Raw genomic sequence first — 13,980 nt, 5'->3', positions numbered from 1 at the left:
TTTTGCGGAGTGTAAAATATCTAAGAGTGTACATATTGTACATGTTTGTATGTAGCATAAGAAATATGTTAAGCGCGCTTGAGAAGATATTTTGTAAAAATGGCGTTATGTTATATATATATATATATATAATAAAATGTAATGATTTCCTATAAGGTAGGTACTTTATTAGAATTCATTAAATTTGTTAGCCATATGTTTTGGTAAGACAATCCATTTAATTAAAGTCACTGCCGCTAGGTGTAGTAACTAACCCACAAAAACACTATTTTCTTCCGATTATGCTATGGTTTTCAAAATGGTAGGCGATAGTGTTTGAATCTCCGTCAAAAGATACTGTGAACGGTTTGCCAAAACTGCCGAATTATCCACGATTTTGTACCGACAATGAATTAAAGTGCATCTTTTCGCGTGTTGGTCATCTTTTGGGACAAAATTTCCGTGTAAATGTTTTGATTTTCATCGTGTAATCGATCGGACGATGCCGCGGGAAAATTGACTTTGTTGGGCTGTTGAATGATTCTCTAATGGCCGCGATGTTATCAGGCGGCGATGGAATTTGCCGTTTATCCGAAACACACTAGATTCCCGGTAGGTTTTTATTTAAATTATTACGTATTGGTCAATTTAATAAGCGGTCTAGCTATGCTTAGATGCGATCCGTGGACCGGGGACGTGATCTCGGTCCCCACCCCATGTCAACAACTACCAGACACCGTTTTCCTAATTGTTCATGTTTTATTTTACTAAAATAAGCAAACAGTCGATAGAGATTAAATTAATAATATTTATTTTAATATTCATTCGATACGTGATATAGAATTTGTACTAATCTTAATATTGGGAGGGAAAATGCAGCTACCAGCTGCCACATGATATTTTTTTCACGGCTCAGCTGTTGATATTTAAAATCGTTTTCAAATCTTTAACTGACTGTAAAATACATATAATTATTTTTTTAGTTAGCAAGTGGTTTTATGCGGTTTATTTTGCACTGCTTTGTGTTTTAACCGCTATAATAAAACCTAAAAAATATTTATCTTGCATTTTGACATTAGCATGCTTCCGCGGGTTTCTGTCCTAATCTATCTAAGGTCGCACTGCCATATAAAAATTTATTCAATGTTTATACTCGTACCTTATTTTAATTTAAGGTATTTAAACCCGATAAAAAAATAAAAAATATTCCTCAATCAAATATTTTAAATCGACACAATAGTTTTCCATTTTTTTATTAATATACGGGCCAGGTCCAGTAAAAATTACATGTATACAATAAAATTTTAAAACAAGAAAAATAAAAAAATGCTATGACAAAAACTACAAAATCGTGGAGACAAGGTCTGGCCTACTCATTCGGTTATTACTTAATTAATACATACATTTTGAATAAAGTGATTGAGTCAATATTTTATCTGTTTTTGGTAAATTACAGATTTTTAATATTGATTCAATTTCCCCATAAGAGTGATCTCCGCCCTAACCTATCAATCCTTGCAACTTTTCTTAACAATCAATTTTGTATGATGGATTTGGTAAAAATATATAATGACTCATAGAAAGACACGTCGCAGGGTGGTAACCTCCCGGTCGGGGTCGCGGAGTGGATCGCGGGCCTGTCACGATGGTGTCGCCCCGTCCTCGGGTCGTAAAGCCGAGGAGAAGCCAGTAACTCCGAGTAGCAGCAAGCCTAGCTCAGAGCTGTTACTGAGTAGTACCTAGTGAAGATCGCGGCGGTCTGGAATCCATAGTGGGTGGTGTCTAATTCGTAGTCCAGGGTGTCGGAGAGCTCAAAGTAATCAGTCCTTGCCGGGTCCAAGTCGCAGTTCACACACCGTGCCGGAGGCCCAGAACCCTACCTAACGGTACTTCCTGTCCATACGGACCTCTCCTGCGGCGACAAGCGGGGCGCAGTCGGGTATCCGTCACCGAACACAAACCATATCGATCGAAATACATAACGTATATACCCCGGCGCTGTAGGTGTTGTCTCCATAGCGAAAAAAGGTCCTTTATTCTGAGACAATCGCACTATGTACATTCGCCGGGTTCCCAGATATGTTTCACATAATAATAATTAACAAATAATAATACGATTTGCAAATCGTTACAAAATGATATAGGCTACATGATATAGGGGGCTTGACGTCCGTAACACCATTTCTATGAATTTTATTGGAATTTAATTTCTCCGTTGTATTGTCTCCTGATGGCACTCAGGGCTTTGCATAGACCTGATAAAATCAGTATATTCTAGCACGGATTGAAACAGAAATATTTACATTGATCCATTCCGGGTATCCCCTGACCGGAATGGACTATAAAACCAATGGATAGAAATACCGAGTTTATGAACAAAACAAGCCTTCACCTTTATTTATTTATTTAAACATAATTACTCTGAGTCACTTATATCATATTCCTGATGAGTAATTTCCATTACTCATTTTGGGACATGGGATTCAGGTTAACAAGATAGATAAGAAAGTAACAAACAAGAAAACACAGAGCAAATTTAAAATATAAAGCAATAAAAGGTACAGTAAATAGGATATAAAAAAGGCATAAGGCAAGAAGCATGTTTAAAGGAAAACAAAACACATATAAATAATTACTAACACAAATATATTTCCACAAAGCATTTTTTTAGTGCATTCATTTTAGATCCTTGACCGGGTTCTATTGTATATATGTCAGGCAGCTAATTAATTTGGGTATGTTTTGCCATGACATGACATGACGGCATGTACCACAATCAATATAACATACCATGAACTACCGCAAATTACTACGTACATGACAATAATTCAGTGAGATACTCTCAAAAGGTGAACTCTTGAAGAATCAAAGTTCCTAATTGAGGGTCATTGCAACATACAGTATGTAGTACAGATCATCATTGATATTTCTTTTACCGTTTACGTATAAATGATCTATTTTTAAAATTAGAAGTAAAAATTCAAGCAAAATAAATTAGATTAGTTTCTATCAAATTTATTCATTTGAATACTATAATATAAGGAAACACTCGGCTATAGTGTGCTGTTGCGGTTCCAGATCCGCTGAGGGCGATGGCGTCCGTGGGCGGCGGAGAGGAGAAGCCGTCCTCCATGCTGCGCAGAGCCTCGCTGCCCAGCTTCCTCACCCCGCTCGTGCAGTGCAGCAAGCTGCTGCTCAAGGATCAAGTGTTCAAAGGTGACTAGTGCGCGCAGTACCCTCGGGCACCCCACTGCCAGCTCCGACCTCGTACCGTTCCCTCTCTCACGCTATTCCTGTTCCTCAGTGGAGCCGAGCAAGAAGTCGGAGGAGCCGAAGCAGCATGTCCCGGAGCGGGCCGGCACGCCGGAGCCCGACTCCACCACCTCCTCGCAGCCCGAGGGCAAGCCGACCTTCGCCTCCGGGGACGACGTGTTTGTCAAGCAACGGGACGGGCGCTACTACCTCGGTGAGTCACTCCCCGCCACGATTAACCAATAGCCTAGCATTCCTGTATACAAGAATAAAACAAAGCATAACTACAATATCCCGGAGATAGGATATAACCTAAATCCATATACAGTGAAACCTCTATCTATCGTTCCTCGAATAATCCTTTTCTTCTATCCCGACTTAATTTCATACTAAACTTAACCGCATCGATCGTTTCTCTATCACCATTTACCGCATTTATCGTTCCAATTAAGCTGCATATTTGATACATTTTGTCTGTTTTTTACATTATTTCCAATTTTCTTACATTCAACGGCATGTATGGGATAGAAACTATCGAAAGCTTGTGTAACCTATAGCAGGAGAGGTCGATATTGATGAAAAGGAGCCGCTGCCTGTACCTGCATTTCCAGAAGCGTGCACACTCTTTGAAAGAAAACTTTCTAGTACGCACATTCAATAACCGATGCTGAAAATAATACTATTTGCAAAGCCGAAAATATACTATTGACTTACGAAAATAAAACAGTTAAAAAACAAAAGTGTTTTTTTGAATTCTATTCAGGTTTGTGTTTTTTTTTTTAATAAATACATTTGCATCTGAGACATGTATTCTTCTTAGAATTTTAGCCTGCAAATGGTTATGCAGATTGGGAGGACGGTATCTTTACTCGGTCATATCTATTTGCGTATTGACCTCTTAATCCCGCATTTATAGTTTATTTTAATAGGTCCCTTTAAAAATGATAGATTCAATTCAATTCAATTTCAATTCAATTTATTCAATAATTAATATATACATTACAAACAAACATTTAAGGCGTATACATTAAAAAAACAAATTAAAAATTACGCAAGAATACTCTTGTTAAATGTGTAGAAGAATCTCGCTTTGGAAAACTCCTTCGGACACATGGAACAGATCAATATCCAATGTGATATTGTTCAACATAGCGGTAGCTCTTCCTACAGGCATAACCATCGGCAGGTTGGTCCTGTGTATAGGAATGTGAAACAATCCATGCCGACGCTATCTTAGGTAACTATCGGGAACATACAGACCAATGCTCTGGATAATTTCAGGATTATCGATCATACCGCGCAACAATCGATAAAAATGCATAATCAAATACACATTCCTTCTAGTCTCTAAACTATTGTAGCCAAGCATACCCTGGAGAAACTGGGTCGGGTAGAGCCAAGGATAATAGCCGTACTCTCTCATGTAGAGATACCTCAAAAACTTCTTTTGGACTTTCTCTACCATAAGAGAGTACTTAAGCTCGTGTGGCCCCCAAATCATTGAGCCACTCTCGAGTCTACTTCGCACCAAGGAGTTATAAAGAGTTCTCAGCACGCGGGTATTTTGGAAAACCCTGGCAGTACGCAGAACAAATCCTAGCATTTTCAATGCATTACCACTGACTGCCTCTATATGATCGTGAAATGTCAGGGTGCTCACAAATCTAACGCCCAGATCCCTAACATTCGATGCTCGCATCAGATTTTGGTCGTTCATTTAGATAGAGATTTCACTGTATTTTGAATACAGTGATGAGTCTATATTTGATCTGTTTTTTGCAAATGTGTCATTACTGACGTCTGTCCTCCAGGCACGGTGATGCGGTCGTCTCCGGGCGGCGAGCGCTGGCTGGTGCGGTTCGGGGACGCGACGGAGCGCTGGGCGGGGGGCGCGGAGCTGCGGCCGCTGGCCGCGCCCGGCGCGGACGCGGCCGCGCTGTGCGTGGTGTGCAAGCGCCGCGGTGGGGACGAGGAGGTGCTCGCCTGCGACCAGTGCGGGCGCGGCTACCACCGCGCCTGCCACCAGCCGCAGCCGCCCAACTGTTACATGCAAGGTAACTGGAGATATCTCGACATTGGGTCTCGGCTGTAAATTAATACTATAAAACAGAAAGGTAAAAACTGGCTGCAAGCAGCAACAGACTGGAGGAAATGGAAAGAAGGGGAAGAGGCCCATATCCAGCAGTGTAGGTCGAGGGCTCATAAAGAAAAAAGAAGAAGTAAAACGGAATTCTCAGTTTTTGGGTGGTTTTCAGGAATCTTGAGTGGATCTGCAACTGAAAACGCTAAAACAAACAACCGTCTGTACAACTCTAGACCGAATCAACTTTGGTTTTATTTTATATGTCTGAAAAAACTTTTCACTTCTGTGAGCTGTCTAAAACATTACTATCTTTCCTCGGAGACTTCTCGTCCTTAATATTATTCATCCCCTCTCCCTTTCAACTTTCAACTCCTCGTCTGATCCTACTTATTCTATCATTAAATTGATTTAAGTACTTTTTGCCCACTAATTGAATCGGCTACTAAAGGTACAAGCCACCATTATTGGCGCTAGTCTGTTTCCGCGTGGTCCCACGTACAGTATGGGTGACGGTCGGGGTTGTGTTGCAGGAGTGTCGTGGCAGTGCCACCGCTGCGTGGAGCAGAGGTACAAGGTGGCCGCGCTGGAGAACAAGGCCATCAGGAAGGAGTTGCCCAAGATAAAGCAGAACGAGCGCCCGCCCGACAAGCTTCCCTACGACGTGAGTGCGCCCCGTACACTCCCCCACTTTCTATTTACCATTACTTTTCCCTTCATCCTGTATACGTTGCTGTTATGGATTTTTATCCTCTTATGGCTTCTTATCCTCTATTTATCTATGAAGATTCCGAGAATCTTCACAGATGTTGCCTCTAAATCTGCCTCTGCTCGTATATTGAGTGTATGTACAAGTTGCAAAAATTAAATTAGATGCATTTTTGACATCTCAACATCGATAAAGAAGAACATGGAAGTCTGGGCATTTACAGGGCTTACGACCGTCATACACTGGTTTAAATAATCATTTTAAACACATGTAACATTCACCAATTCTACCCATGATTGACAACCACACTACTTGTAGAGATATATTGATCAAACTCAATACACAGTAAGCGAGAGTTCAATGAGACATCTATGATGGGATGAGTAAATAATTGGTAATGGGAAGCTAGGAACTAGGAACTAGGTTGGGTTAGGTTAGGTAATGAGCGTGTTGTTTGGGCGCAGCTGAGCAGCCTGCACTGGGACAGCCAGCACCACACCAACGCGGAGCGCGTGTACTGCTACTGCGGCGGGCCGGGCGACTGGTTCGGGCAGATGCTGCAGTGCGTGCGCTGCCGGCAGTGGTTCCACCAGCGCTGCGTGTCGTGCCTGCGCCACCCGCTCTACAAGGGGGACCGCTTCTACGTGTTCGCCTGCTCCGTGTGCAACTGCGGCCAGGAGTTCCTGCGCCGCCTCGAGCTCGCCTGGGTGGACCTCGTGCACCTCATGCTCTTCAACCTCACCGCCTACAACTGCAAGAAGTACTACGACCTCGACTCGGTGCTCATCCCCTACATCGTGGACAACTGGTACGGCCTGCAGCTGCCCACCAAGGTACCAACAACACCTCTTTCTTCCTTCAGTAGACCATCAGTAGCGTTTCTATCCATATATTCATAGATGTAAAAATAATGGAAATATTTTAATATACACATTCCATAATTGCAAAAAAAAACCAACAATCATTTGTGTTTGTTTTGAACACAAAAATTGTAAATCTTTTTTGATGAATTTTGTGTTAGAATCTACAATGTGAATTGTGAAAACTTCTATGCATTAGTAAATGCTATATGTTGCCAACTTTCTAATATCCTGTATTTAGTTATTCTGTAGCTAATTTTTTATATGGAAATGATGGATATTATATAAAAAATATTGGGATTTGGTATCTTTATAAGTAAAACATAACCTTAAAAAAAAAAGTAGCATAAAACATCTGGCATCCCTGTTGAAAATAGCCTATTTTAATAATATTACTTTTCCAGATGCAAGCCGTGACGCCGACTGAGAGGCGCGAGCTCATCCTGTCGGCCCTCACCTCCAACCGGAACCGCTTCAAGTGCGGGCGCGAGATCAAGAAGCGCGCGGCCATCTGGGGCCTGCGCGCGCGCACCCCGCCCCCTGCGCCCGCGCCCCTGCCCGGACCCGCCCTGCGCCCCCCCCTCTCCGAGCAGGCGCTGGCCGCGCGCTGGCCCGCCTTCATACCCGAGGCTGACAGGTGACTCTCTCCCCATTCTCTCCGCTCGTGCGGCACTGCAGTGGTATCACATTCTTCTCCTCTCGTTCCAGCCCCAGTTCCTCGCAGGAGTCGGGGCAGTCGGCGTGCAAGGCGCTCGCCGTGGACGGCCACTGGCTCACCGTCATGATGGGCAAGCGCTTCCTGTCCAGCTCCAACTCCTCGGACGAGAGCCTCCGCTCCTCGCCCTCGCCCTGCCCCTCGCCCACCGACTCGCCCTACTCCTTCAAGGAGGAGTCTCCGCCCGCCCGGAGGAAGGAGCTCAAGTTCTACGAGATGGATTTCCAGGGCGGCAACTTTGTAAAGAAGAGCGTCCCCTTCCCCAAACACTCGCTCAACAAGAGGAAAAAGCTACTCAATTCCCTCAAGCAGCGGTGTAAAAAGGCCGACAGTCCCGCTGACCCCCGAAAGGACGAGGTCTTCGACAGAAGCACCAAAATGTTGAGGAACCGCCTGGCCAAGTACCAGGAGAGGGTGCGCCAGAAGCTGACGCACTCCTCGCGGGGCACCAACACCCCACCGGTGGAAGACGAAAGCGTTTTCATAACCCTCTTAGATAATAGTACCGTTTCCAAAGATTCCAATAGTCCCTACCGGGTGAGCGTGAAGAGCCACGAGGTGGCGCTGCCCCCCACCCCCCCCACCTCCGTGTCGGCGCCGCCCACTCCGCCCGCCGCCGCGGCCCCGAGCTCCGGCAGCAGCTCCAACGACGTCCTGCCCGACTTCCGGCTCTCGCAGGCGGACAAAGCCAAAATGTGTTCCTACGACTCCGACCAGGAGGAGAGCGGAATCGCCACCGCTACCGGCCAAATTCAAATCCCGCAAGAAAAAACACCCACTAAAGAGAGTAAAGAAAAGACTTCCTTCGGCGGAGCGTTTACAAACGGGCACAACTCGAAAATTGCCGCCATCAATTTGGAGATATCGAAGCTGTCCACCAAGAATATAATAGAGCATTCCAAGATCATGTCGCTGCATCACATGAACGACCCGTACTCGCCCTTTCAACACGAGCACGACTCGTCCGGGGACGACACGTCGAGTCGCGGCACTCTGGACTCCATCATCCCGCCGCCCGCCGACTTCCGCGGCAGAAACAACCCCTTCCACCTCCAGGCCAACACCAAGAGCTCTAAGGGCAGTTTCTCCGTCACCAACAAGCTTTTCAACCGGCTGAGTCTGTCCAAGCTGGCGGCCGGCGCCAACGGCAGCGTCGCCAAGAGCCAGAGGATCTCCCTGCCGGCGAGCTTGCACCCGGTCATCAGCCCTGCGGTGAAGCCGCTCAAGAGACAGCTGAGCGAGAAGGACCTGGTCATCGGACCCAACGGAGAGGTCAAGAGGCGGAGACACAGGAGGCCGAGGAAGGCCATGCAGGTGAGATATGTATTACTGAATCAATCCCGGGATTGTATAGGAGGCGCCGCTTTTCTGCCCGTATAGAATACACGCTTCTGCACTCAACGGCAACAACGCTCACTGTGTATTTATTAAGTTCACGTTTTTTACAATCAAAATTGTCCCGTATCTATTATAGAAAGTTTCTTGCGCATTATGCAAATAAATTAAAGTACGAGAAATTAAAATGCGTTTTTGATTTATTTATAGAATCCATCGATAGGTCCGAAAGAAGGACCGGTTTCGGAACGGCAGAAAACGTTACGCTCGTCCGTGGGACTGGAAGAGGCGGCGAAGCAGGCTCCGCCGGCGCCGGACATCAACACCTGCGTGGACTACTCGCAGAAGGTCCGCTGCCTGCGCCAGCGCCAGGAGAGGAACTACTCGGACGGGCGGCGCGGCTCCGCGTCCTCCAGCCTCCCCGCCCCCGCCCCGCCGCCCGCCTCCAGCGGCGTGCGGACGCTCAACCTCTCGCCGCAGAAGATGAGCCCCTTCAAGAACGGCCCGGCGGCCGCCGACTCCTCCCACTCCATGGAGGACCTGAAGACCTCGGTGCACAGTTACTTCGGGGCGGCCAACCGGATCAGCGCCGGGGAAAAGTTTACGCTTATCGGTAAAAGACTCACGGACTCGGGCAACCTGCAGTATCTCATAGAATGGGAGGGACACGGCTCCTAGCGTATCCGGACCATTTTCGACTAAGGTTCCCTTCCTTTCCATAGCTGCGGGTTGCAATTGTCGAAGCTCGTCGTTTAATTTAATTATATGCGTTGAAAGATATAGCTCCTCAAAGGAATTGAATGTTAATAATATCGATTACAGTAAAACCCCTTTTTACGTCTTTCAATAAAATATGGAAAAATGTGGTTAAGCCGAGGGAATGTGAAATTGAGGAATTGAAAAGTGTATGCAAGCGTGGACTTGAATTGCTCAATTTTCCGTGTTATGTGAGTTATGTAACCTTAATGGTATGAGTGAATAAAAATAAATGTTATATGTAGTGTGTTTAAGGTTGACTACGGGATATTGAGCACTTGCCAGGTCCATACTCTGGATTGTTTTCAATGATTATCTTTTAACATGTACATACAGCATATTTATTCAAATATAATCTAAGAACATTTAATGGAATAATAACTGTATAGTAAAATGTAGCAATATTTGGAAAATAAATATCACCCTTCCTGAATGTTAGTGATATTATTTACTGTTGGGTGAATTTAAAAATAAACGTCAATAAGAAATTCAACACGACAACGTCAAAGACATTGGCTTATTTATTGTATATTGGCACGCATCTTGGGTGCGCGTGTTAATGTTTGTTTTCCTGCTGTATAAAATGTTTGTACGCTATATACAGATGTCGTGATTCGTGTTAAATATTTATCAATTTATGGAATGTTGACAAAATGGCAGTATGTAAATATTTGTGCGTAAAACCAGGGTAGTGAAAATTTTTGTCGGTGTGAATTGCAGGAGGCGTAAAAATGAGGTTTTACTGTGTACATTTGAAAATGCGTACGGGGAAGGAACTTTAATTTAGCAAATAAAGGAAGAAAAACCACCACTGCAATGATAATCTGTGTAACACCCGCATTATTCGATCACAATTGTTTTGAAATAATACCGCCCATCGGTGCTAACCAAACTAAATACAGTAATATCTTTTGTTTCCCATCCGTTGTGATAACAACTATGTCCTCATGATCGCTTTAAAAACCCTGTAAATTAGCAGTTATTTCTTTACCCGTATCAGCCTTTACGTAGAAAGATTATTTTCTGTGAGATATGTTTATATTACAAATGTAAAAGCTCATTAATTTTACAAAAATGTTTAAATTTTGACATAAATCAAAATATATTAAGCAATTGTGGTCCTTTGATTTTTCATAAAAAACATTCAATAATTCGATGAAATGTTTTGGCTGATATTCAAGATAAAATTATTGCAAAAGAGATTGATTTTAATTTTATATTACATTCACTGCTTTTATTATTTTGTTCAAAAAAATAATAGGGTTGCTTCAGAAACATCGCCGCCTACTCAGTTCGAACAGTAATTGGGGTTAAAATTTTGGTATTTGCGGATATTTTCAAGTGAACTGTAACAATGATTTTTCTTTCTTTATATGTATGTAAATTTTATAAGTATTGTTGAAATTTGTTAAAATCCCAGTTATGGTTTATGTTCAATTAATAAAAAAATATATATTTTACTATTAGATGACCAAAAAAGTTAGTGCAGTACGGTTGGCAGTACAGATATAGGAGCTGGAGAAACATGCCGATTCATACATATGCCATTTGGGAATGTGTGTTCTTTGTGGTCAATAAAGAGGTACCTGCCAACATTATTTACCTGTCAGGACATCCTCAACTCGGGAAATTATCACCAATAATGGCAGCCACTAAAGCGCACTAAGAGGTGTCGGGATAAGACTTTTATTGAAACCTCAGCACATATAACAAAGTTAATTGAGGTGCGATTGTGGGAGTCTGGGTATACTGGGGAGGGCTTATGACCTGTCTGGTTTTAGTGATCACTTTGTACACTCTAATGGTGGGGACTGACCGGAGCCATTTCATCATTACGTGTTACGTTACGACGCGAGCATTCGTATAGTCAGTACAGCGAGCCGAGCGCTCCATCCATAGTGGGATGCTCGCCGCGTGCGACGTTACGACGAAATGCTCCGGTCAGTGCCCACTTAATATTCACCAATCTACCCATGGTTAACATATTACTCAAATTTCCAAATCAAATACATCAAATTTTCAGTATAAATGTCATAGGCAACATCTATGGTTCAAAGTTATCTATATTAATATAAAGATCTTGATAAATAGCTCCAAAGTGGGGTACGATCAGTACGTATACAGTGATATCACGGCTGAAGAGCTCCCCTATTACTGTGATTTGGTGGTTGTACACGGAATTACTAGGGAAATGGTTGACTGCACAAGCTTTCTTTGGTTACGATTGTGTAAATATTTTGCGTGCATGTGTAGGAGGAGGGGGGGGGAGACTAGTTCACATTGACTGAAATGTTGTTTTTTCTTTTCCATAGTTTGTATAGTGTTGTTTGCTGTAAAAAAATTATCGAAATTTGATTGTAAAATGAAATTGAGTGTAACACTGCCTGAAAACGTCTAAAATAAGTTTTTGTTTTGTCTATATATTTTGTTAGTATATGCGGAGAGCACGTGTGTTATCTTTTTGAATGACTTATTAAGTTTGAAGTGTCGGGAGATGCGCTCGCTACTCGGTACTCGGTACGGGTGAGACATTCAGTCGTTAAACACTTTTATTGGATTTTTCATGATGATTGGTTGCTCGCTGCGAATAATGTATCGCCATGTCTATGTTGTTAATAATGTGGTGCGGCAAATGTGTTCTACATCACTAGAATTGTATAAACAAAATACAGCACCATACTATATTAGCTCCTAGGTATATTTGTCAACAGTAAAACAAGTATATGTTTACTTGAATATATTTGGTTTGTAAAAAAATATGTATTTATTTCAAATACAGTAATGTAAAGAAAACACGGCTGATAATGAATTATGTAAACGCTGAGACTCCGTTCCGTATTGTTTCTCTAGCACATATATTTCATACAGGACATTGACGCAAGCTGTCACTAATGATTGAAAATCCAATTCTTTATCTTATTGTGGATGATTGGAATTTGTATGTTTGTATTAAGAGAAAAAGAAAAATTATTTAAAATTTTCTTGTTTTACACATGTATTGTAAAATGGATGTCTTATATTATGTATTACAAAAATAAGTCCATCTCTCTCTCTCTTATTCTCTCTTGTTCACTTGTGAAGAGTTACTTCTCTAGTATGTGTGTCTCTTTTTAAAACAACATGTACATATTTAAAACCGTTTGACTGATACATCAACTGTTTTTTGCAATATAATATGGCAAATAAAACAGTTACATCTTGCTTTTATCAATACCTGAGAAGCATAGCACGTAAAATCTATTTGTATTTTTAGTGTTTATTTTACTATTTTTATCCATGACCAAAAATTGAAAGAAATATTAAAGTTTAAGATAACTTGGTCACGATGCATTTCAATCTTAGTGGAATACAGTAACAATGGCACATAAGTCACGCAACGGTTAATGCTTCTCAGGTGCTTGTTTGTTTATCAAGTTGTCTCGGCACAACCTCACGCAGAAACTGGAACTGTTTCCTTTAGTCTTAATGCAGAATTATATTATACAGGAAATGAAAGAGTTTTGTCTAGCCTTAATGTTTGAAGCGCAACATTATGAAACTGTTTGAACGCTTTATTTCACGGTGGTTATAAATGTTTCACGTAGGTTACTGCGGTACTAATGCGACAGTTCGGCCCTACACTAACGCAACTGTTGCGTAGCTCCGCGGCGGTGACGACACACGCTAGAATTTCTCCTTTGCATGTATAAATAAACTGTTGTTCCTAAAAATTTCATTGATTTTTAGTTAGTTGTACTTGGACGGATGAAAATTTATAATTTAAAAAGGCCACTGAAATTTGGGCCTCGCTATAGACTGAGATTTAGAAAAATTATACTTGTAAATATATCAAAAGGATTGTCAAAAAGTGTCATAGATATTAATGTGTTTTTTATTTTATTTTTTAAACTGTATTACAAAATTTGTTGTGTTTTGTAAAAATGTCAAGTTTAAACAATTGCCTAGCCGAATTCAAATTGTTGGAAGGCTTTTCGGGAGATGTTTTAAGGAATCTATTATGAAAAAGACGATGTATGCCAAAATATAGGATTACATTGCATTCAATTGTGTAATGTGAAAATTAATAGTTTTTTTTTCTTCTTTCTTTTCTTCTAAACTCCCAAATGAGAATGTTTTCAGTGTATGTTTATACCATATACCGGTGTAGAGAGCACATAAGAAGTATGTGAGAGTTGCATAGTTGGTGGGACTGTCCCATGTAGCTGTATACCACTGCGCTCCATACTGAGCACAGAGATGACATCTGCATTCAAAGCAAACCAGAGAAATAACTCGACCGTTCCACTCGCAATGT

General features: G+C 42.1%; 1 protein-coding gene across 1 annotated transcript; it reads left to right on the top strand.

Annotated features, from left to right (window-relative positions):
• Positions 1 to 274: 274 nt before the first annotated feature.
• Pcl (polycomb protein Pcl) lies at positions 275 to 11,135 on the top strand. Its single transcript, XM_088269920.1, has 9 exons — positions 275 to 591; positions 3,058 to 3,195; positions 3,284 to 3,445; positions 5,043 to 5,285; positions 5,845 to 5,975; positions 6,485 to 6,853; positions 7,285 to 7,517; positions 7,589 to 8,909; positions 9,141 to 11,135. The coding sequence occupies exons 2-9, from the start codon at positions 3,072 to 3,074 to the stop codon at positions 9,606 to 9,608; spliced, it is 3,051 nt and encodes a 1,016-aa protein (XP_088126046.1). The 5' UTR covers positions 275 to 591; positions 3,058 to 3,071; the 3' UTR covers positions 9,609 to 11,135.
• Positions 11,136 to 13,980: the final 2,845 nt, after the last annotated feature.

This window comes from Brachycentrus maculatus, unplaced genomic scaffold (genome assembly GCF_059751285.1).
Source record: "Brachycentrus maculatus isolate JH-2025_06_01 unplaced genomic scaffold, ASM5975128v1 h1tg000368l, whole genome shotgun sequence".
NCBI lineage: Eukaryota > Metazoa > Arthropoda > Insecta > Trichoptera > Brachycentridae > Brachycentrus > Brachycentrus maculatus.
Note: the sequence above shows the minus strand (reverse complement) of the source record. Positions and strands in the feature narration are given on the sequence as shown.